The sequence below is a fragment of the Capra hircus genome, chromosome 23 (assembly GCF_001704415.2).
Source record: "Capra hircus breed San Clemente chromosome 23, ASM170441v1, whole genome shotgun sequence".
Taxonomy (NCBI): Eukaryota; Metazoa; Chordata; class Mammalia; order Artiodactyla; family Bovidae; genus Capra; species Capra hircus.
Genome location: NC_030830.1, coordinates 18,984,330 through 19,008,008, shown reverse-complemented (window position 1 = coordinate 19,008,008; position 23,679 = coordinate 18,984,330). Strand labels below are relative to the sequence as shown.

The 23,679-nt window shown below is 44.4% G+C and overlaps 3 protein-coding genes and 2 non-coding genes across 5 annotated transcripts; 4 read left to right on the top strand and 1 right to left on the bottom strand.

Moving 5' to 3' along the window:
• Positions 8,779 to 8,849, top strand: TRNAG-GCC. The gene has a single exon. It is a non-coding gene; the product is annotated as a tRNA-Gly (tRNA).
• On the top strand, positions 9,197 to 9,268 carry TRNAM-CAU. Its single transcript has one exon. It is a non-coding gene; the product is annotated as a tRNA-Met (tRNA).
• On the bottom strand, positions 13,532 to 13,944 carry LOC102180845 (histone H2B type 1). The gene has a single exon (XM_005701695.3). It carries the CDS (start codon positions 13,924 to 13,926, stop codon positions 13,546 to 13,548), a length of 381 nt encoding a protein of 126 aa, XP_005701752.1. The 5' UTR covers positions 13,927 to 13,944; the 3' UTR covers positions 13,532 to 13,545.
• Positions 14,195 to 14,709, top strand: LOC102181383 (histone H2A type 1). The gene has a single exon (XM_018038543.1). The coding sequence runs from the start codon at positions 14,229 to 14,231 to the stop codon at positions 14,619 to 14,621; it is 393 nt and encodes a 130-aa protein (XP_017894032.1). The 5' UTR covers positions 14,195 to 14,228; the 3' UTR covers positions 14,622 to 14,709.
• LOC102178621 (histone H3.1-like) lies at positions 15,627 to 23,512 on the top strand. Its single transcript, XM_018038553.1, has 2 exons — positions 15,627 to 15,990; positions 23,133 to 23,512. Exons 1-2 carry the CDS (start codon positions 15,660 to 15,662, stop codon positions 23,459 to 23,461), a joined length of 660 nt encoding a protein of 219 aa, XP_017894042.1. The 5' UTR covers positions 15,627 to 15,659; the 3' UTR covers positions 23,462 to 23,512.

The window sequence follows — 23,679 nt, the reverse complement described above, 5'->3', positions numbered from 1 at the left end:
ATGAATTGTCAGATGGAGATTATATTTGTAATCTAAATTTAAATTTGAAGGAGAAAAAAATTATCTCTTGAAAAGTTAAAAGACATTGTCAAATGTCAAAAGCGAATACAAAAAAAGATGAGCTCAAACCAAATTGATACCCAGGAAGTAGTTATGGCACAGTATCAATTCCAAACACTGATCAGGTCATTTGATCACCTGGGAGGTGAATTTCCAGACATTTGGAGGGGAGTACTTTTATCTTTTTAAAAGATTTTTCTGCATCCAATATGTTACATAATAAAAAAATTAACACATCTCCCCCCCTCCAAAAAAAAGAAAGGAAAGGTACAAAAGAGCAAAGAAAGTATATGATCCATGTTCTCAAACTATGTCTTTTTCTAAGAAACAAGTACATTTAACTGCATGAGAAAGAAAATGCAAGCAATAAAATTCTACTTTTAAAAGTTTTAAATTTGCCAATATATGAAATGTAAAACCCTGTGCAGAAGAAGCTGCACTGATATAATCACCAAAGAGGATGCTGCTGGGGGCTCTCTGAATCAAAACAGAATACACACTCAGATTCTACCGACATCAAAGACAAACAAAACCCTTACAAACACACTTTCATATAGGAAAGTTCTTCAGTGTCCCTCAGATTGATCTCACCTCCTCTGTGAAGATTCTACCCTTGCTCACGTGAGGGTATCCCACAGTCTTTGAACTATCATAAATCACTGCATTGCATTCTTAAGCAGAACTTCCCAGATGTTTCTTTTTCCTAACACTTAAGTTACTTGAAATCTGGTACTTTTTTTCCCTTCGTCATTCATTTTGTCACTCCGCGGTACCTGGTATCAGGCTTCAGACACCCTGGATTTCCATAAAGTTGAATAGTAATTATATATTTTATATTTATAAGGTATAGATATTCCTGTATTCAGTTCCTGATTTCATTCATTATCATCTGAGTGATGAGGGGCTAACCCTAATCTCTCTGCTCCCTCAACTAAAACATTGGGACAAGAATCCTGGCCTTGGAGGTTCTTTTACAGGTACTCAGAGAAGTAAGTAGTGGCATGTAACAGAAATGATCTCAACAGATGGTCTGATTTTGTGAGTTTTCATGATGCTTTCAAAATCCTTTAATATACATTACCTGCTAAAAAGAAATAGCCATTGCCACTGGATCAATTCCCTTCTCTAGGTCTCAATATCTCCTCCTGTAAATGAAGGAGGTTAGGCTAGATTTAATCCATCCCTTAGTGAGCCTTCTTTCTGAGAAATTTGTTCTCAGGTGCCACTGAGGAATAGTCCAAAGTGGCATTACTCTTTTCTCTGACTGGCTTATAGCTAGAGGACGAGCATAGTCCTCTAGCATAGGGATCCAAAGTTGCAGGTGAGATACAAAGGCCTCTCATGCTCACCCCACAGAATTCCCACACTCTTTTCCTGATGTGGCTCTGTCCCTCTCCTGCCTCCTCAAACCCACCTTCAGAAGAACGTTGCTTTGACGAGCCAACGGTCATTCTAAAGAACTTAAAAGCCCAGACAGTCATTGCTGCAACGGTCAGAGCACGAGGTTTTGCTTTGAGTGACGGGTCAGGGCGTGCTGGGAGCAGGTTGGGGGCGCAAGGGTTCCTTCCATCCTTGCCTTTGTCCACGACGCTGGCTCTGGTTCAGCCTCAGTTTTGTTCCTATTTATTCTCAGACCCATGTGACACTGGTAGGTCTCTCCTGGTGCTTCTGATTGGCTGTCCGCCTCACTCAGTTCCTCGACCCTCTCACATCCATCCTTGGACCAATCATCCTTCCTTGTCTCGCTACCCACGCTCTACTTGGTAACACCCTGCTGGTGGAGCCTGGTACTAACCTACACTTCTTTCACCTGCGTTCAGACATCAACTTCTTATTAATAGATATATGTGAAGAGGAACTAAAAAGCCTATTGATGAAAGTGAAAGTGGAGAGTGAAAAAGTTGGCCTAAAGCTCAACATTCAGAAAACGAAGATCATGGCATCCGGTCCCATCACTTTATGGGAAATAGATGGGGAAACAGTGGAAACAGTGTCAGACTTTATTTTGGGGGGTCCAAAATCACTGCAGATGGTGACTGAGGTCGTGAAATTAAAAGATGCTTACTCCTTGAAAGAAAAGTTATGACCAACCTAGATAGTATATTGAAAAGCAGAGACATTACTTTGCCGACTAAGATCTGTCTAGTCAAGGTTATGGTTCTTCCAGTGGTCATGTATGGATGTGAGAGTTGGACTGTGAAGACGGCTGAGTGCCAAAGAATTGATGCTTTTGAACTGTGGTGTTGGAGAAGACTCTTGAGAATCCCTTGGACTGCAAGGAGATCCAACCAGTCCATTCTGAAGGAGATCAACCCTGGGATTTCTTTGGAAGGAATAATGCTAAAGCTGAAACTCCAGTACTTTGGCCACCTCATGCGAAGAGTTGACTCATTGGAAAAGACTCTGATGCTGGGAGGGATTGGGGGCAGGAGGAGAAGGGGAAGACAGAGGATGAGATGGCTGGATGGCATCACTGACTCGATGACCGTGAGTCTGAGTGAACTCTGGGAGTTGGCGATGGACAGGGAGGCCTGGCGTGCTGAGATTCATGGGGTCACAAAGAGTCGGACATGACTGAGTGAACTGAACTGAACTGAAAGGAGATCCAACCAGTCCATTCTAAAGGAGATTGGTCCTGGGTGTTCTTTGGAAGAAATGATGCTAAAGCTGAAATTCCAGTACTTTGGCCACTTCATGTGAAGAGTTGACTCATTTGAAAAATCCTGATGCTGGGAGGGATTGGCGGCAGGAGGAGAAGGGGACGACAGAGGATGAGATGGCTGGATGGCATCACCGACTCGACGGACGTGAGTTTGAGTGAACTCCAGGAGTTGGTGATAGACAGGGAGGCCTGGCCTGTTGCAATTCATGCGGTCGCAGAGTCAGACATGACTGAGTGACTGAACTGAACTGAACTGAACTGAACTTGTCCGTGCTCTTTATGTTTAATTCCTCTATTGGCTTAATTACTACAGATTTATAAGAAACCTTACCATCAAATCAATCAAGACCAACTTTTTCTTTCTTATCAAAATTGTATGGTTCTTTTCTTGGCTCTTGACATTTCCCTAGGAAGGGGTTCAGAGAATGCTTTCCCCAAAATATACCATTCTGGCATAAGGATTATTTTAAGCTGAAGGCAATGGAGAAGGAGTAGACAGAAAAATTCTCTCCTCTCCCATGCAAACAGGAAGGGCAGGAGGATTCTTACTTGTTAGAGACAAACCTAGACTCCTCAGCCCAGAGAAGGCTTAGAGTTTGATCCCACCACCATATAAAGGTTTTGTCACCCTAAAAATTTCCCCATGTCATCCCTTGCAATAACCCTTGAGTCATGGCCTCTTACAAGATTCAAAAAGAGAGTTATCTTTTAAAGAGTCTGTGGTGACCCAAGGATGAAAGAGCAGATAAAACCAAAGAGGGTCTTGGAATGCAGGAACAGAAAAACTAGACCTTTATCATCCTTCCCTTCCCAATGTTGTAACTATTAACAGATTTCAGGTCCTCCTGAGCAGTATAACTTTTCTCCCCTCCTACCGTATGGGGAGAAGGTTTTTACCTTACTCCACCTCAACCCAGTATACGTGCCTCATCCAATCAGCAAGTGACCCACGAGATCTGTATCCTACTCCTTGTACCCTGGGTATAAAAGTGGACAAAGACCCCTCCCTGTTCAACATCAGTTCTCCATTGAGCTTCCCCAGTGTTCTGACAGTGTCCCCCACTCTAATAAACTTTATTCTCCTCTTATTCTGCCTCATGTCTGGAAATTCTTTTCCAAGCCACACACAGACTAGGACTGAGTTGTCTTGGTACAGGGAGAATGTTGCTTTTTATGGTTGAGTAGGCTTGGTGATGTGTAACGCAGGTACACAATGCACAATGGAGGGGAGAGAGGAGGCCAAAGGGTGGAGAAAATATTTTATGATTAAATTTTTCTTCCCTTGCCATAAAATATGAATTTTATTGCACATTACTAAGTTTAGATTTTTGTTTTTTTGATAGCCTAACCCTTCAGACTGGAGAAGGCAATGGCACCCCCACTCCAGTACTCTTGCCTGGAAAATCTCATGGACGGAGGAGCCTGGTAGGCTGCAGTCCATGGGGTTGCTAAGAGTCAGACACGACTGAGTGACTTCACTTTCACTTTTCATTTCCACTTTTCACTTTCATGCATTGGAGAAGGAAATGACAGCCCACTCCAGTGTTCTTGCCTGGAGAATCCCAGGGATGGTGGAGCCTGATGGGCTGCCGTCTATGGGGTCGCACAGAGTCAGACACAACTAAATCGACTTAGCAGCAGCAGCAGCAGCAGCAACCCTTCAGACATTTGCAGAGCTTATGGTCAGAGTGCTATCCCTACTTTTGTCCTTGTACTATTGTCCCTACAGGCTCAAAATAGTGTCACTCATGCTAAAGTCCATGATACTAAACCTAGACTGTAACTTCTGAATTAACTACTGCTTCAACCTTCCCCAGGTATCTTATTCAACCAGCTTGGAATTTTCTGGTCAGCACTAAAGAGATAATCTAGTCTCTTGGGTCCTCTGTTACTCCCCCTTTCTAGAGAAAGTCTGCATGATAAAGACCCCCTGCTGTTCTCTTCCTCTCCCCCATCCCCCAATCGGGTGTGTCCTGGTCCTGGTCCAAGATGACGCTTTCTTTTCTTTTGCTAATGACTGTGCCTCTCCTAAATTCTAAAGGAAATCAGTCCCGAATATTCTTTGGAAGGACTAATGCCGAAGCTGAAGCTTCAATACTTTGGCCAGCTGATGTGAAGAACTGACTCATAGGAAAAGACCCTGATGCTGGGAAAAACTGAAGGCAGAAGGAGAAGGGGACGACAGAGGATGAGATGGTTGGATGGCATCACCGACTCAATGGACCTGAGTTTGAGCAAACTCCAGGAGATGGTGATGGAGAGAAAAGCCTGGTGTGCTGCAGTCCATGGGGTTGCAGAGTCAAGAGGCAGCTGAGCAACTGAACTGAACTGTGTTTGCTGGAAAACCTCCCATAACTAGCCTCCCTCCCACAACACCTTTCTTTCGTCTTCAGCTGGTGAAGGTATTTGAAGTGGTAGCTTTGAGACATTTCAGAGTTACTCAGTTTTCCTGGGTATTTCCCATGTACACAGGAGGTATACATGTTGTCAAACTATTTGTTTTTCTCCTGTTAATCTGTTCTTTTTATTACAGGGCCAAGAATTTAGAAAAGTAGAGGAAGTATTACATATCTAAAGTAGGGTCCTGGAGCAACACCCAGTGGTGTGTGGCAGACAGAGGGCAGGACATGAAAGTATCTTTCATTCTCAGGGGACGAGGGAGATTACCAGTTTACCTAGATTACCACAGGAGGAAATGAGGTCAGGTTGGTTTATCTGTTGCCAGGGAAAACAGCTGAGGAGCACCACCCTCACCACCCCTTTGATAAACAACAGAGTAGATGGAGCTACAGCAAGTACATAGGCACTTACAGATTAGGATCTATGATTAAGAAGGAAAGTCAGTTCTGTGAGTAGGGTGTAGGTGAAGCAGGCACTGGTGGAGCAGGGGCTGTAGGTACAGAGAGGAAAGGAACAGCCATCTTGGGTGGCCTAATCATACAATGTGTGGATATGGGTGTAAGGCAGGCATGTGTGGCCTTTGGCATGATGTTAAGGAATGTAGGTTGATCTACACCTGGTTATACATTAGCTCCCAGCCACCCCCACCCCTAATCTAAGCTGAACCCCCAGAGTGAGGCCTTTATAAAGGAGAGGCTGCAGCTTCTGAAGAAGGCAGGGACAGGAATGAACAAATGAGAAGTATGGAGAGGATGGCAGTTAATGAAGACCACCTTCCAGGTTAAAAGACACTTGGAAACTATGAGAGGATATACTGACTGAAACTGATCACCCTGCTGGCACCATAGCAACCGTTTGCAGGAGTTATTTTACAACAGGAGGTCAGGACTGCCTTACTCAGAATTAACAAGCCACCACCAACCAGAGGTATTCAGAAAGGTCAAAGGAGATGCCATGTGTCCTACCACCTCCCAGAATCTTTCTTGCTGGCATCCTTCTTGGCTGAGCAATGCGTGAGACACAAGGAAGTACCTGAGTCAGAATGATTAGGTTGAGGCCAGTGTGAGGAAAGCAGGAGAGACTCCATCTTGAAACCTGTCATCCATCTTAAAGACAGGATGTGAACTGGGCCTGAACCCTGCCCAAGAGTGAGGAAACTGTTGCTAGTGAAAACCAGGTCTCCTGGAGGCTTCCTTCCCTAAAGATGACAAATGGAGATTGTAGTTGAGGTCAGGCTGCCCCTGTTAGATTAACCATGGAGACATCCCCCCTTGATGTATAATCATTGTTTCTCCCCTTTAACCTTAATTGTTTGTTCTCCTAGCACCAAAATCATATACAACAAAATAGTTGCTAACATGTAACCAGTCACAAACGTAATGGGGGGCATAAAACTGGGCCTCTCAGAAACAGGATCCTTGGTGGGAACTGACTCCCCCGGACCTGCTGGCATAATAAACTGTACTCCACTGTGTTGTGTGTCCTTCAAGGTGTGTTTCTGGATTCCACAACAATTGGACAGAGACAACCCAGAAACTAATCCCATCACCATAAACCAGAGATTGGCAGAGCAGCTCTCCTGGGTTCCCTTACCCTCCTGCTCTCCCCCACAAGACTCCTTCCCAATAGTCTCTTGCTTTGTCAGCACCTGTGCCTCCTCCGATAATTCATTTCAGAGCGTCATACAAGAGTTCCCTTTCAGGCCCTGGAAGGGGTTCTTCCAGGAACAGACGGACAAATCAGGGACAGTCATCCTAAGCCCCAAACTGAATTTCAATGTGTGTATGTGCACAGGCTTTTAAGGAGTTTATACAGATCTTTCGTCAGTTCTTACAGGAATGTGTACACCCACATGGTAAGAATCTCCCACCCTAGACTTTAAGGGGAGATAGAAACAGCAGACCAGCACCCACGGCTTTGAGCAATGGAGAGCTTCTTAAAGAGTTTAACTTAAGAGTTTAGTCCTTTTGTTTGTGCTGAGTCCACAGAATTTTCCTAAAACAGGAAGGAACTGTCAGGGAAATGTATGCCTCAAAGGAAAATTATAGCACACCCTTTAGTGTCATCTGATTCTGATTCAATGAGAGGTATTTTACAATTCTGTAAATTTTTGATAACTGGCAGCAATAGAAAATAATTTCTGTCTTGTTCAGTTGCTAAGTGGTGTCAATGCAACCCCATGGACTGCTGCACACCAGGCTCTTCTGTCTTCCACTATTTCCTGGAGTTAGCTCAATTTCATGTGCATTGAGCCTGTCATGCTATCTAACTATCTCTTCCTCTGCCGCCCCCTTCTCCTTTTGCCTTTACTCTTTCCCAGCATCAGGGTCTTCTCCAATGAGTTGGCTCTTTGCATCAGGTGGCCAAAGTATTGGAGCAGCAGCTTTAGCATCGGTCCTTCTATTGAGTATTCAGGGTTGATTTCCTTTAGGATTGACTGTTTTTATCTACTTGCAGTCCAACGGACTCTCGAGTCTTCTCCAGCATCACAATTTGAAAGCATCAATTCTTCCTGGCTCAGCGTTTTTATGGTCCAATTGCTGTCTATAGACATGCAAATTAATTCTGTCTCTTGAAGGGACATTTTTTCCCTCCCAAGTCCACCTTCCTCACCAATCCTCAGCAGTATAAAAGCCAGTTTGGACTTTATTTAGACTTTACTTTCAATATTCCTGATTTATAAATGGCATCCACTCTTTGAATTCTCCTTTTAACTGGCAGTAAAACCTCACCACTTGTCTCATTAAAGAGGTAAAATCTTTTCAAAGGGGTTCACTTTTACACTTGTATGAATGAGACTCACGATTGTATATTTTGGGGGAAAATTAAACTAAGTAGGCTTCCCAGGTGGGTAGTAAAGAACCAGTCTGCCAATGCCAGAGACGCAAGAGATGCAAGTTCGATCCCTGAGTTGGGACGATCCCCCGGAGAAGGAAATGGCAACCCACTCCAGTATTCTTACTTGGAAAATCAGAGGAGCCTGGTGGGCTACAGTTCATGGGGTTGCAAAGAGACAGACATGACTGAGCTGCTCACACAAACACTCTTTAATTAGACTTTTATTCCCTATTTGACTGGAAGGACTTTCATAACCATAGCAACCGGAGCCTAAGGTAAATGCACAGAATTCCTAAAACCCCCACTGCCTCTCCTTTGCGGTGACCAGAAGGGAACAGCACTAGGCTCCTTTCTTCCCCCCTTCCCTCTCATTCCTCTCCGTCTTTCTCCTTTTGCTCTGACACGCTTCCCTTCCTCTTCTCAGATTCTCTTCTTTCTGGATCTCCCCTTCGTCCCCATTTTCTCCTTCCTTCCTGCCCTCGTCCCCCCTTTCTCCTCTTCCCCTACCTTCCAGAACCCGCCTGGACATAGAGCTCCTCCATACACACACACAGTTTCTCCCACTGGGACGGGGGCCACCATCCGCTGGGACACGCCCAGGACTGGGTCACTCACACCCAGACCAGCCTCCGGTGTCGCAGAGGGACGCTCTTAACTTGCAGTGGAAAGGAGGGTTTCCTAAAAAGAAGGGAAAAGGGAACATTACAAGGTTCTATTCAGTAAAACCAAAAAACTAAACCTAATATATAATTTCGATGTAGCGAATTAAAAAAAAAAGTAAAAGCCATTTAGAAAAGGAGCAAAGGCTTACACCGTAAGCATTGGTGGTTCAGTGGTAGAATTCTCGCCTGCCACGCGGGAGGCCCGGGTTCGATTCCCGGCCAATGCAACAGTGTTTCCATTTTTTTCTTATCATTCTAATTTTGAAAATGCTCTGGTTTTGAGCTCGGAAATGTTCTATTTTCGAATTTTGACCTACTCATATATTTTGTAACCGTTAAGACCCGCAATCACTTCTGCTAGGTGAAAGGGGCAGATTGGTTGGCGACCGGTTGTTCTCCTAACAGAAGCATCCAATTTTCTGCCTTCAGAATATATAAATCAATCTGTTTTGGATTCATTCTTTTGTTTGTAGCATGAGTAAAATTAATGAATGGGCGTTTCTCCAGTTTCTAAAAATAGCCTTTTACGTAAAGTGTAATAAAGGAATTATTTTGAGCAACTACTACCGTGGTAAGCAGAGTGGCGCAGCGGAAGCGTGCTGGGCCCATAACCCAGAGGTCGATGGATCGAAACCATCCTCTGCTATCTCTTTTGTATTTTTCCTGAGAGGAGCTGTTTTGTATTTGTCCTGAAGGGCGCGCGAGGGGGGGCGGCGCGCGAGGGGGGGCGGCGCGCGAGGGGGGGCGGCGCGCGAGGGGGGCGGCGCGCGAGGGGGGCGGCGCGCGAGGGCGGGCGGCGCGCGAGGGCGGGCGGCGCGCGAGGGCGGGCGGCGCGCGAGGCGGGCGCGGGGGGGGCGGCGCGCGAGGGGGGGCGGCGCGCGAGGGGGGCGGCGCGCGAGGGCGGGCGGCGCGCGGTAGTTCGAGGAAATGAAGGACTGTAGTCTTAGCCTCCCGTCTTTCTATACCTAATGAAAACGTGGGTAATACAGGAATAAACTTTATTCCAAGAAAATTTGAGACGAAAATAATTCACAAATCAGAAAGGTTTTAATGTCAGATGTGTTATCTCAGAGAGCAGAAAATTAGTGTTAACCCATCGTATTGTAAACAAGAACTTAAATTTAGAATTAAAACCATATATAGCTAATTTCAGTTTCAGAAATTTGGTTAAAGGGAGTTGAAATTTATTTAAAATAACAATTCTCAAAAATCTCTCCCTGCTGCTCTGTTTTCCTCCTTAACACATCACTATGTAGTATGAAGGTATATTTTACTTTATTCATTCAGTATTTTGTCCCGCTGTGATTGCTGTAGTATCTAGACCATGGCCTGTCACATCTTAGGCACTGCATGTTTGTAGAAAAGCTACAATTTCAAATACACCAAACAACACTATTCATTGTTACTTTTCACCTTTTAAAAAATTACAAGGGTACAAAAATGACCACAAAAAATTCATCTACTGTTTAACATTATGATATGTATTCACTACAAATTTCTTTTATATTTATGGAAAACAACAACGCATAAAATTGAAGCACCCTTCAGCTGCACCCCCAACCCTAACATCCCTTTTCTTAGGGTAACTCTATCGTGAATTTGGGAGAAGGCAATGGCAACCCACTCCAGTACTCTTGCCTGGAAAACCCCTGGAAGGAGGAGCCTGGAAGGCTTCAGTCCATGGGGTCGCTGAGGGTCAGACACGACTGAACGATTTCACTTTCACTTTTCACTGTCATGCATTGGAGAAGGAAATGGCAACCCACTCCAGTACTCTTACCTGGAGAATCCCAGGGACGGGGGAGCCTGGTGGGTTGCCGTCTATAGGGTAGCACAGAGTCGGACACGACTGAAGTGACTTAGCATCATGAAATTGATATACATATCTCCCGTTCTCCTAACCTCCCTTTTTTTCTTTGGATGAATAATTTTTATTTACCAAGAGCCTGAGAACAAGTCATATTATGAAGGTTTTTTTTTAATCACACAATGCTTATTCAAATGGGTTGACGAAGTATCTACATGAAAGTCTTTTCTTTATAATACCATTAATTAAGCCTATTTCTATGCAACTATCTATAAACAAACATGAGAATACCTAATATCTATCTATATAAATGTATGGAATGGAAGGCCAAAGGGTCATATTTGATTTTCACTTGGTTCTAAAGTGAATTCCTTGGTGGTCCAATGGCTAAGACAACACGCTCCCAACACAGAGCGCCAGGCTTCCATTCCTGATCAGGGGGCTAGATCCCACACGCTGCAACAATGATCGAAGATCCTGGGGGCTTCAGCTAAGACCCGGTACAGCCAAATAAATTAACTAACAATAAAATATAAAGGCAACTTCTTTGTCAACCTGGTAACGGAGTCTTTAGAAATCCTGTCATTAAAGCCCTTTTATCAACTGTATTTTTTTCCACATTAAAGTCCTATAACTGTATAGAATCACTATATTCAGTTCAGGTGCCAGGTGAAATCTCATTTCATTTTCAATCTGCTTACACTGATGCCCATGGCAAATACAATTTCCATCTGAGGTGGTTCTTAAAGTACTATCCTCAGTAGCAAGTTTTCTAATCTCACAGATCACCAGAGGCATATGTGATTAATCCAAAAGAAAACATTTGTCAAGAAAGATGAAACAATTCACTATTTTCTTCTGGGTTCTATTTAAGAATAAATTTTAAGACTGTTCTTGGATATTGTAACCATAGATTGAGCATCTTCTCAAAGTGGAAAATTCATGCTCCCTCCAAGCAAAAATCAGGATTTTGTCAGGTGTTTAGTTTTACAGAAAATATTCAAATATTTATCGTTTGTGGACCAGAGCTAGTGTGTCCATGACCGTCTTGTTTTATTTATTTTAGGGTGCAGAATGTTTGATTTTTGACTTTTTATTTGGACAGCTCTGACCAGACCACAGAACAATACCTCTCTCCTTCTCTCTCATGCCCACAAGTGATTTCTGGGGAAGCTAACTTAAATCCGGTGATTAAACAGAGACAGAAATGATCACTTTACTTATTCCAATTTACTGTCAGTAAAAAGTTGAAGCATTTCAATTGGATCTGGAAAACCCAAGGCCTTTGATCTGTCCTTCTGTTTCCTTGCCACAAGATGGCAGAAGAGGGCAATACTTATATCACCCACTGACGGTAATTATCCCTCAGATCTCTTAACAACAGAAGGAAAAAAAAAATCTCAGAAAGAGCAAATAATAGAGGCGATGAATAGGAAGTCGATGGGTTCAGGATGAAATTAGGGGACTGCTCTTGCCAGCTTCCAAGACCTAATGACAGGGGCGCAGGTACTGGAAAAAGAGGAGTGAATGACAAACCCTGTATATTTTGCAGGACTCATTGACATGTTGGCATAACTTTCAGGAGGCTTGTTGCCTGTGACAGGGACAAAATTGTTCATCTGATATAGGTCCATATCCCCAATTTTAAGGGAAGTAACAAAGGGAAAGACACTAAATGCTGCACTCTTAAGTGGGGTTATGGGTGTAGGGGCTTATTTTGCTGTTAATGCGGAAAAAAAAAAAAAAAAAGAATTACAAAAGCAATCATTTGTTGGTAAAAGGGGATGCCAGGGTAGCGGCAGATGTTAATGATTCCAACTGAAAAGAATTTAAGCACTAATGAAAGATGCAGAAGAATGGGGAATTGACGGACTTTCGATCATGCCTTGAGAAATTCCATTCCCTAATAATCCTAACCAGCCCATGCGTTAAATAAACATGCTCTTCTCTTTAATACTGAGTTCGCTGACATCTTTCGCGGGATTTTTAATTGTGTACTCAGGACACTACCAGAAAACTGCTCCCCCGGCCAAATGATTCCTGGATGTTTCCCTTCCGTTGCATCCTGATTAAACATTGGAAGAACGCGGCTTTCCCAAGCTGCTGGGTTTCTTGTTCAACATTTTCTCTTTAAGTACCGTCCCGGACCTTTAATATGTCCATAAATCATTCCAACTCACCCTAAGATCTTCGTAGACAGGGGTAATGTTGCAGTACCTATTCTGTAGAGGATGGGAAATAGAAACAAAGAGGCAATTTCGCTCAGGATCCGACTGCAGAACACAGAACCGTTAATTTTCAGCTTTATGGCTCTAGGCTCCCGAGCCTTGTGCATTCTAAGACAGAGCTAGTAATTTACTTTCGAGAAAATCTCTACAAAACGCGCAAAACTGTTGGCAGAGTATCAGGCCAATTGCAACCCACGGCGGGCTTTTCAAATAGTCCTGCTGCCCAATCAGAGGAGGGGGAGTTACTCGCTTTGAAAAAAAATTTCGGTTGCTGTGCTGGACTGCTACTGCTAAGTCACTTCAGTCGTGTCCGACTCTATGCTACCCCATAGACGGCAGCCCACCAGGCTCCCCCGTCCCTGGGATTCTCCAGGCAAGAACACTGGACTGGGTTGCCATTTCCTTCTCCAGTGCATGACAGTGAAAAGTGAAAGTGAAGTCGCTCAGTCCTGTCCGACCCTTACCGACCCCATGGACTGAAGCCCACTAGGCTCCTCCGTCCATGGGATTTTCCAGGCAAGAGTAGTGGAGTGGGGTGCCATTGTAGCTGAGGGCAAAACTGAAAATCCATTTCAGTGGGCAGCAAATAACCCATACTAAATCTGCATGGCAATTTTGCGCTCTGTTGCAGAGCCATGATCGACTGAGGCTCCAGAACCTGCCAGGCTCCTCTGTCCATGGAATTTTCCAGGCAAAAATACACTGCCTAAATTCTTATCCAAGACTGTTTGCGGAGACCTTTAAAAAAATTTTTACCTCGTTTTCCGCCGTCAAACCAGCAGCGTTATCTGAGTGAAACTAGGCTACAACCAAGTGCACCAGCTGTTTCTCTGAAAGTGTAGGTGGCTCTGAAAAGAGCCTTTGGGTTTTGCAGGGCTGCGAGCCGGCTCACTTGGAACTGGTATACTTGGTGACCGCCTTAGTGCCCTCAGACACGGCGTGCTTGGCCAACTCCCCGGGCAGCAGCAGGCGCACAGCCGTCTGGATCTCCCTGGATGTGATGGTCGAGCGCTTGTTGTAATGAGCCAGGCGCGACGCCTCGCCCGCGATGCGCTCGAAAATATCGTTCACGAACGAATTCATGATGCCCATGGCCTTGGACGAGATGCCGGTGTCCGGGTGGACCTGCTTCAGCACCTTGTACACGTACACGGAGTAGCTCTCCTTGCGGCTGCGCTTGCGCTTCTTGCCGTCCTTCTTCTGCGCCTTGGTCACCGCCTTCTTGGAGCCCTTCTTCGGGGCTGGAGCGGACTTGGCTGGCTCAGGCATGCTGACAGAAATCACAAAATCTCCGAGAAACAAAGGGAGCATAGAGTCCCTTTTGTAGTCACAACTCCATATGCAAATAAGTCTTAGTAAACCTCTCTGTCTGATTGGTGAATACTAGTGATGACGTCAATGCCAACATTGTCCAATAAGAGAACGTATTGTAAGAAATTGCATTTGTCTCCTTTAAAATAGTTAAGGGAGCTTTGGCCAATGGAACGGCTGCTTTTTCGCGCGCACTGTGGCTATAAATTGTGAGTTCCTTTGCTTTAGTTATTTCTGGTGTATCTTCTGAGTACTGCACTATGTCTGGACGTGGCAAACAAGGCGGCAAAGCTCGCGCCAAGGCCAAAACCCGCTCCTCACGGGCCGGGCTCCAGTTCCCCGTGGGCCGAGTGCACCGCCTTCTCCGCAAGGGTAACTATGCCGAGCGGGTCGGGGCCGGGGCCCCGGTGTACCTGGCGGCGGTGCTGGAATACCTGACAGCCGAGATCCTGGAGCTGGCGGGCAACGCGGCCCGGGACAACAAGAAGACCCGTATCATCCCGCGTCACCTGCAGCTGGCCATCCGCAACGACGAGGAGCTCAACAAGCTGCTGGGCAAAGTCACCATCGCTCAGGGTGGTGTCCTGCCCAACATCCAGGCGGTGCTGCTGCCCAAGAAAACTGAGAGCCATCACAAAGCGAAAGGCAAATAAGGTCTAAATTCATGCTTCAACCTCTAAGAACAAAGGCTCTTTTCAGAGCCACCCATAACTTCTGTGGAAGAACTGAGCACTCTCCTGAAACCTGTCGTGCCTGGCTAGGATTACAGTACTGTATATGGAATATGGAGGCCCCTATTGACTGAACATGCATTAACATCTGGTAAAGAAAGACCAATTCTCAGTTTACTCCACTGTAAAACCATAATTGCCAGCCAAGAAACATTTCTGACGGTTATTTTGTTTCAGCGATTCTGGGTTTTTATTATTAGAACCCAATGGTCCAATAGTTAAAACTTTTCAAGTGTTTTCAGGGCTACCTATTTACAAAAACATCTAATCACTTGTTTAATGTAAACCTAGCATCACTCCAGGCCCTCTGGTCAGTACGCAGTTTACATATTGAAGTCCAACCATTTGCATCAAAATCAATTAAGTTAGACAACCACTTACTAGTATTCAAGCACACAGCAACCCCCCACCCCACCCCCCACCTCCCTTTCCCTACACCACGCTGAGCAAATCAAGTTGTCTTCATAGGACCAGTGTGCCGGTCTATTTTGAAACTTTATTTTAGGTCTTGATACAAACATTAAATGCAGATCTTGATTCAGTTATGAAGTGGAAGTTTTTAGATTAGCAAATACATTACTTTGCTGTAATTTCCCCCCATATTATCTGAAAAGGGAAAAAGACCCCAATGAAAATGAATTCTTTTAGAACTTAGTCCCTGACTTACAAAAATTCTGGACCAAATTCCTTTTTTACTGGTGAAATCAATATTTAAGTCGAAAACCAAAAACTCAAACAAGATACAGTGCAGCCATAATTCTTCCCTGCGAAAATACAAAACACAAATTTAAGAGGACAGAAAACAAAACCTTTTCAGGATAAGATCCAAATGAAGATCGGTTTTTAACCAATCAGATTACTCCAGCCAAGTCTGGCCAATCAGGATCGGATCATCTGTATAAAGTCTCGTCCTGGCACCAGTTGTTCAGTTGCCTCTTCTGCGACACAACTGTTCAAGCTATGGCTCGTACAAAGCAGACGGCTCGCAAGTCCACCGGCGGCAAGGCGCCGCGCAAACAGCTCGCCACCAAGGCGGCCCGCAAGAGCGCGCCGGCCACCGGCGGCGTGAAGAAGCCGCACCGCTACCGGCCCGGCACGGTAGCTCTGCGTGAGATCCGCCGTTACCAGAAGTCCACGGAGCTGCTGATCCGCAAGCTGCCATTCCAGCGGCTGGTGCGCGAGATCGCGCAAGACTTCAAGACTGACTTGCGCTTCCAGAGCTCGGCCGTGATGGCGCTGCAGGAGGCGTGCGAGGCCTATCTGGTGGGGCTCTTCGAGGACACCAATCTGTGTGCCATTCACGCCAAGCGCGTCACCATCATGCCCAAGGACATCCAGCTTGCTCGCCGCATCCGCGGGGAAAGGGCATAAACTATCCTTAACTGGCTTGGGGGCATTAGCTTCCTCCCAAAGGCTCTTTTAAGAGCCACTTCCGTCTTCACTGAGAACAGCTGTTACACAGTTTTTCTCCTAAAGCCGAGAAAAACTTTATCTCAAAACTACATAATCTTTGTCACACAATACAGGTATGAAGCGTACTTGCCAAGGCTGAACACGCCGTGACAATTTTGTAAGCTATTTTTAAAAGCTTACTGATAACTGCTAATAGGGGCAAGAGTGTCTCCACCCATAAGACCACCTGGGCCCTGTCTTGAGTTTTCCGGTGTAAAAGTCTAAGGAGGGTTCAGGGCCCAAGGAAGGGCAGAGTTTATCTAGGTTAAGTCAAGCAATGTGGCCCAGGATCTAGCAATAGTGGGCAGACCTCTAACGTAACTGAAAACCAGATTATTTTATACAACTCCAAAAAATAATGAATCCGGTTGAAGCTGGCTACAGGGTGTTCAACACACTAAGCCCTTCTGAGAACTGCATTTCTCACTGTTTAGAGGTAGCACGTGGTAACCCTGCAGGATCAAGTTCTGAGCTGTTCTTCACCCCGATTCTAAGATTTGATATTGGGAAATTAACAAATTAGTCCTCTGGCTTTTATTTGCCAGCTTTCATGAACACAGACAAGTACAAGGAGCAATCCACAGGCGTCAGTGTTCAGTCGCTGTCTTGTCCGACTCTACGACCCCATGAACTACAGCACACTAGGCTTCCCTGTCCTTCATCTCCCCGAGCTTGCTCAAACTTATGTCCATTGAGTTGGTGATGCCATGCAACCATTTCGTCCTCTGTGGTCCCCTTCCCCTCCTGCCTTCAATCTTTCCCAGCATCGGGGCCTTTTCTAATGAGTTGGCAAGAGCATCAGGTGGCCAAAGTTTTGCAGCTTCAGCTTCAACATCAGTCCTTCCAATAAATACTCATGACAGGTGTCATGCATGCCATCAACATCTGGTGACTGTCTAGAGGTAGAAGCCACAGTGAGCCTGTTTGAGGCAGTAATGCCCTCCACACCACTTGTGGGCTTATCCCATACCTGACATCACACTCACACCTATGAAATTCTAGGACCTGGAGAGTATTCTCCTAAGTCTGTGTGAACCTGTTTTATTTTTGTAACTTTTTATTTTATATTGAAGTATAGCTGATTATATAGCCAAATGTTGTGATAGTTTCAGGTAGCTAGCAAAGGGACTCAACCATTCATATACACATATCCATTCTCCCTCAAATTCCCCTCTCATCCAAGCTCCCACAAAATATTGAGCAGAATTTCCTGTACTATCAAGTAGGTAATTCCTAGTTGGTTATCTATTAATATCTTAAATATAGCAGTGTTTACATGTCGATTCCAAACTCCCTTTCTATCCTTTTCCCCTGGTTTGTTCTCTAAGTCTGTGAGTCTGTTTCTGTTTCGTAAATAAGTTCTCTTTTATCATTTCTTTTTTAGATTCTGCATGTAAGGGATGTCATACGATATTTCTCCTACTCTGTGTGAAACTGTTTTAAATGTAAAAATTTGCCACTTTTCTATCACCATATACATACCATAAGGCAAAAAAAAAAAAAAAAAAAAAAAATTCACGCTATTCACTGATGGTTCTCCAGAATAGAAAAAGCCTGACACAAGCAGGTGCTCATCAAATTCTATTTGAATGAATGTAGTGCTAATTTGCAACACTGTAGACACAAGATAGCCTCAGGTAATTACTGAGTGCTTCCCACCTCCTGCATTGCACATTTCATCCAAGATACATCTTGAATTCTATGGGGAGTAGGTATAATACTGATGACAAGAATTATATAAAACTTTATAGTTTCCAAAGTATTTTCACATGTGTTTTCATTTGTGAGTTTGGTGATAGTTCCCCAGATTTAGAGAATATACATATTAATCCTTCACTAATGGCACCCCACTCCAGTACTCTTGCCTGGAAAATCCCATGGACGGAGGAGCCTGGTAGGCTGCAGTCCATGGGGTCGGGAAGAGTCGGACACGACTGAGCGACTTCTCTTTCACTTTTCACTTTCATGCACTGGAGAAGGAAATGGCAACCCACTCCAGTGTTCTTGCCTGGAGAATCCCAGGGACGGGGGAGCCTGGTGGGCTGCTGTCTGGGGGTCTCACAGAGTCGGACACGACTGAAGCGACTTAGCAGCAGTAGCAGCAGCAGCAGCAGCTCTAGAAAACTTTGTCTTTTCTGAAGGTAGCCAAGTGCTGGGAAGACAAAGCCAATACATCTCAGTTTGGGATTCTTTGAACAAAGCCTCAAAGGAAATGAGATCTGTATAAGCCTCCCATGTCTGTAGGAAAATAAAGTAATTGTTTAAGAAAAAGAAAAAAAATGAACTAGGTAGAAAAGCGTGTTTTCCTTTAAGTGGAAAGGCAGAAGTTAGGCTGTTTTAACATTTTGCAGTTTCTCAGTAAGGACATCTGGGATTTGGATGCCGATTGAGATCTGAAGTTAAGAAGTGTACTATGGCTCAGTGAGGACATGCTCTATTAGAAGCCTAAGGTTGGTTGTAGAAAAGGTGGTTTTAGGAAATGTCCAAAAATTCTTAAAAAGAAAGAAAGAAATTAGAATAACCATTAAATTCAAAGGCACCAACTCTGAGTATTTTTTAAAAACATGACTTTCAGAAAAGTTTTGGCCTGCTCAGGCTGATCTATCAGAATACTACAGACTAGGTGGCTTATAAATAATAGAAATGTATTTCTCACAGCTCTGGAGGCTGGGAAGTCCAAGATCAAAGCGCTGTCAGATTTAGTGTCTGGTAGGAGCCCTATTCCTAACTCATAGATGGCTATTTTCTCTATGTGTGGAAGAGTCAATGGGGTCTCTTTTACAGAGGCATGAATACCACTGATGAGGGTCCTGTACTTAAAACCTAAGCCCCTCCCCAAAACCCTACCTTCCAAATACCCTCACATTAGAGATTAGATTTCAACATATGAATTTTGGGGAAATAGAAACAGCCAAAAAAACCAGTCTGCTTTTAAAGATTAGAAGCTTAGGAACAGTGTTCGTAGCCTCTGACCCTATTGTAAACCCAAGGGGGCAAGACAGCAGGGGATTCCTGCTCCATGGACTCCAATCTTTATCTTGATTTTTATTTTCTCAATATCCATCCAACCCTGGAGATGCTAGTAAGGTGAACTGAATAAAAGGGAATCAGAGTTTCTGGCAGTTATTATCTGATATATTTAGGCATGAAAAGTGACTAAATTAGGAGATAGAATGGACTATGAAGACCATTATTGGTCACATTGTATTACAGAATTTTGGAAACAAGATAAGGCAAAACAAGGAGAGAGTGTTAGGCATGAACAGCTGTGTATATTAGAGAATATATTTAGGTCTTGAGAGAGCCTCGGGAGAAGGTAAGGGGTTTCTTAAAGGGTTTTGCAATTCTGGCTCCAAGTCATGAGCAGACACAAGCAGGGCAGAGTGGGGACTTCACTGGTAGCCTGTGGTTAGGATTCGGTGCTTTCACTGCTGTGGCTCAGGTTTGATCCCTGCTCAGGCAAATAAGATCCCAAAAGATGCAGGACAAAAAATAAATAATAGAAAGTGTAATAAGATGAAGAGGCCAGTAGATTCTACACCCTCAAATTTCTTTAACTGAAATAATACATGGAGGCGTAGATGCTTGAGGAACCCTTGAGAATGAAAGCAAGGATGGTGATTGCTCTGGGGTAGGACCAAGGAAGAAGGAACATTTTGTGCTTGCCTGTCTCATAATTAAGATTCTGACTTGGTAAGGCCAATCTGTGTTGAGAAGTAGGACTCTATGGAATGGAAGGAAAGATTTGAGACGTTAAGCTCATGGAGTAGAAAACATTCTAAAGGACTAGTGTTGGATTAGTGTATGTCTGCATGTATCTTTGTGTGTTTATGCGTAAATATATGTGTTTGGAGGACAGGAGAAATGAGAATTAAGAAAGGCACTAATTACCAGTAAATAAACTAACTTTGAATGAAGAACAATGCAAGAACAATAATGATAGCTTATGGTGAACAGTCTTGGATTTGTGATCTCCAAAGAATTAGCTTCAGGACCAGGGACCAGGCTTGATACTCAGAGCTTTTGTGTAGCAGAAGTTTTATTACAGTGAAAAAAACAAAGAAAGATTCTGACATAGATATCAGAGGGGGGATAGAGAGTGCCCCACTTGCTAGTCTTATCAAGGCCTTATATACTTTTACCAGACCCACTCCCACAACATACATCTTAAATCAACAAGGTTAATCAGAAGGTTCTTGTTAAGAAGGAGAAACATGTCCTCGAGCAACATACATTGTTGTTATATACTCATATGGCAGAAGTCCTCTAGAAGGAGGTCACAATTAACCCCACCATAGAGCCAGAAGTTACACAGGACTGGGGAAACAGACTCTTGGAGGGCACAAACAAAATTCTGTGTGCACCAGGACTCAGGAGAAAGGAGCAGTGACCCCAAAAGAGATTGACCCAAACTTACCTGTGAGTGTCCAGGAGTCTGGCGGAGGCATGGGTTGGCAGTGGCCTGCTGCAGGGTCGGGGGCAGCAATGCATGCATGGGAACTTTTGAAGGAGGTCACCATTATCTTCATTATCTCCACCATAGTTTGGCCTCAGGTCAAACAACGGGGAGGGAACACAGTCCTGTCATCAACAGAAAATTGGATTAACGATTTACTGAGCATGGCCCCGCCCATCAGAACAAAATCAAGTTTCTGCCTCAGTCAGTCGCTCCCATCAGGAAGCTTCCATAAGCCTCTTATCCTTATCTATCAGAGGGACAAGACAGAATGAAAAAACCACGATCACAGAAAACTAACCAATCTGATCACATGGACCACAGCCTTGTCTAACTCAATGAAACTATAAGCCATGTCATGTAGGGCCACCCAAGATAGACGAGTCATGGTGGAGAGTTCTGACAAAACGTGGTCCACTGGAGAAGGTAATGGCAAGCTACTTCAGTATTCTTGCCTTGAGAACCCCATGAACAGTATGAAAAGGCAAAAAGATAGGACACTGAAAGATGAGCTCCCCAGGTCAGGTAGGTGGCCAATATGCTACTGGAGATCAGTGGAGAAATAACTCCAGAAAGAATAAAGAGACAGAGCCAATGCAAAAACAACACCCGGTTGTGGATGTGACTGGTGATGGAAGTAAAGTCCAATGTTGTAAAGAGCAATATTGCATAGGAACCTGGAATGTTAAATCCCAAATCAAGGCAAATTGGAACTGGTCAAAAAGGAGATGGCAAGAGTGAATGTAGACATTTTAGGAATCAGTGAACTAAAATGGACTGGAATGAGTGAATTTAACTCAGAGGACCATTATGTCTACTACTGTGAGCAAGAATCCCTTAGAAGAACTGGAGTAGCCATCATAGTCAACAAGAGACCAAAATGCAGTACTTGGATGCAATCTGAAAAACGACAAAATGATATGTGTTCATTTCCAAGGCAAACCATTCAATATCACAGTAATCCAAGTCTGTGCGCCTACCAGTAATGCTGAAGAAGCTGAAGTTGAACGGTTCTGTGAAGACCTACAAGACCTTTTAGAACTAACACCCCCCAAAGATGTCCTTTTCATTATAGCGGACTGGAATGTGAAAGTAGGAAGTCAAGAGATACCTGGAGTAACAGGCAAATTTGGCCTTGGGGTACGAAACAAAGCAGGTCAGAGGCTAACAAAATTTTGCCAAGATAATGCACTGGTCATAGCTAACACCCTCTTCAACAACTGCTAGGTAACAAGGCAGAAAGCTGCCTGGTTTTTCTATAGTTGCAAGGCAAGAGGATTGTTGAGATTACTCATCCAATAACATCTTCAAGGTTAAGCACTCAGATTCCATTAGTAAACAGGAGCAGGAAGAAGAAGAAAGCCAGACAAGTAACTCAATAAGAAATGGATTAACTAATAGAAGATGGGCATGCAGTCTTTTGCACATATAGTATTTACAGAGATTATAAAGTAAATTTGGAGAATAATATTAGGTATTTGTTCAAGTAGTAAATAATCAACCACACATATTTGAAAGAGAAAAGGTAAACATTTCTGAAGCTCGGAAAAAGAGAAAAAGTAAATGTGTTATGCGTTAGAGAAGGCATTTTCTCGGAGAAATGAAATCTGCTACAGACAAGCCAGGGCTCGAAAGGTCATTTCAAATAGCCAGGAGTCAAGGAAACATTTGAAAGTTTTTTATTTTTTTAAATTCCTGGAATAAAGTCGTTCCTGGTCTTTACATTCAGCGCTCTATTAAAGACACTACTAAAGGCACAGAACTTTGGGGTGCACTTGATTTCTCAATTCAAGAAAGGAGAGATAGAGGAAGGTGGTGATGGCGGGCGTGGGGGTGGGGTGGGGGTGGATAGAAGGTAGGGGGAGGACAGGAAAGGAGTCCCTGAGAGGATTTTCATTTACTCATGGACTCGCCAGAGGAAACGGTGGGTAAAAACTGAGCTTCCTCAATTTCTTGAAGTGTTTTTAAGTGAAACGAAGAACATTTGAAAAAAACAGTTCTACCAGCAAAAATGTGGCAGCTAGTGAGGGAAGAGAAAGGAAGATGATAGGATGAGTAAAAGATAAGGAAAAGGGGAGACCACTGCTGAGAACGATGAGGAAGCCCATCCTGAAGTTATCTATAATCAGGCTCTCAGCCGCGAGGTTTCACAAAAACCCCCAAAAGACTACAATCACGGCTCTCGAGATGGGCCATTCATTCCGGAAGCTACAACTCGCTAGTACGATCAATGCCTAAGAGAGAGCATAAAAAGAGAAAAGGACAGCAAGTCCTAACTCAAACAAAGGAATGGTTTTCCAGTTGTGGGCACGGGCAACACAATGTATCGTAGAAGCTGAAGGGAGGGATTTTATTAGGACCATTTTCTGACTCTATTTTAAGCGCCTCTCCATTTTGCGGAAAACGTGGGCGGGGCTTCAGGTCTGGAAACTCCCAGAGGCGTCACGGCTGGTCTGAGCGGTTCCCAATCAGGTCCGAAACATCACTATATAAAACACGGCCTTGGGGGAATTGTAGCGCCGCAGCAACTGTGGTTGCAGATATGTCTGGACGTGGCAAGGGCGGTAAGGGTCTCGGAAAGGGGGGTGCTAAGCGCCACCGCAAGGTTCTTCGCGACAACATCCAGGGCATTACCAAGCCCGCTATTCGTCGTCTGGCTCGTCGTGGTGGCGTGAAGCGGATCTCCGGTCTCATCTACGAGGAGACTCGTGGGGTGCTAAAGGTGTTCCTGGAAAATGTGATTCGGGACGCGGTCACATACACCGAGCATGCCAAGCGCAAAACCGTCACCGCCATGGATGTGGTCTATGCGCTGAAGCGTCAGGGACGTACCCTTTACGGCTTCGGCGGTTAAAGCTGCGTTTAACTGTCATACCTTAAAGGCCCTTCTTAGGGCCACCCACTAAGTCTGGTAAAGAGCTGTAGGCGCTAAAGTCGTTAGGTTGTGTGGGGAAGATAAAGGTCTCGTATAACTTGCGTATGGTCACAACCTCCAGTCCTTCGTCAGTATTTCCGTCGCCAGCAGTGGCAGATTTTCGTTTGATGTCGTTTCTTGTAAGCCAGGCAAAATGG

Coding starts and splice junctions, on each gene's coding strand:
- LOC102180845 (XM_005701695.3), bottom strand. CDS start 13,926: ATGCCTGAGCCAGCCAAGTCCGCTCCAGCCCCGAAGAAGGGCTCCAAG.
- LOC102181383 (XM_018038543.1), top strand. CDS start 14,229: ATGTCTGGACGTGGCAAACAAGGCGGCAAAGCTCGCGCCAAGGCCAAA.
- LOC102178621 (XM_018038553.1), top strand. CDS start 15,660: ATGGCTCGTACAAAGCAGACGGCTCGCAAGTCCACCGGCGGCAAGGCG. Junction 15,991..23,132: donor CTTCGAGGACACCAATCTGT/GTGCCATTCACG, acceptor GTAGCGCCGCAG/CAACTGTGGTTGCAGATATG.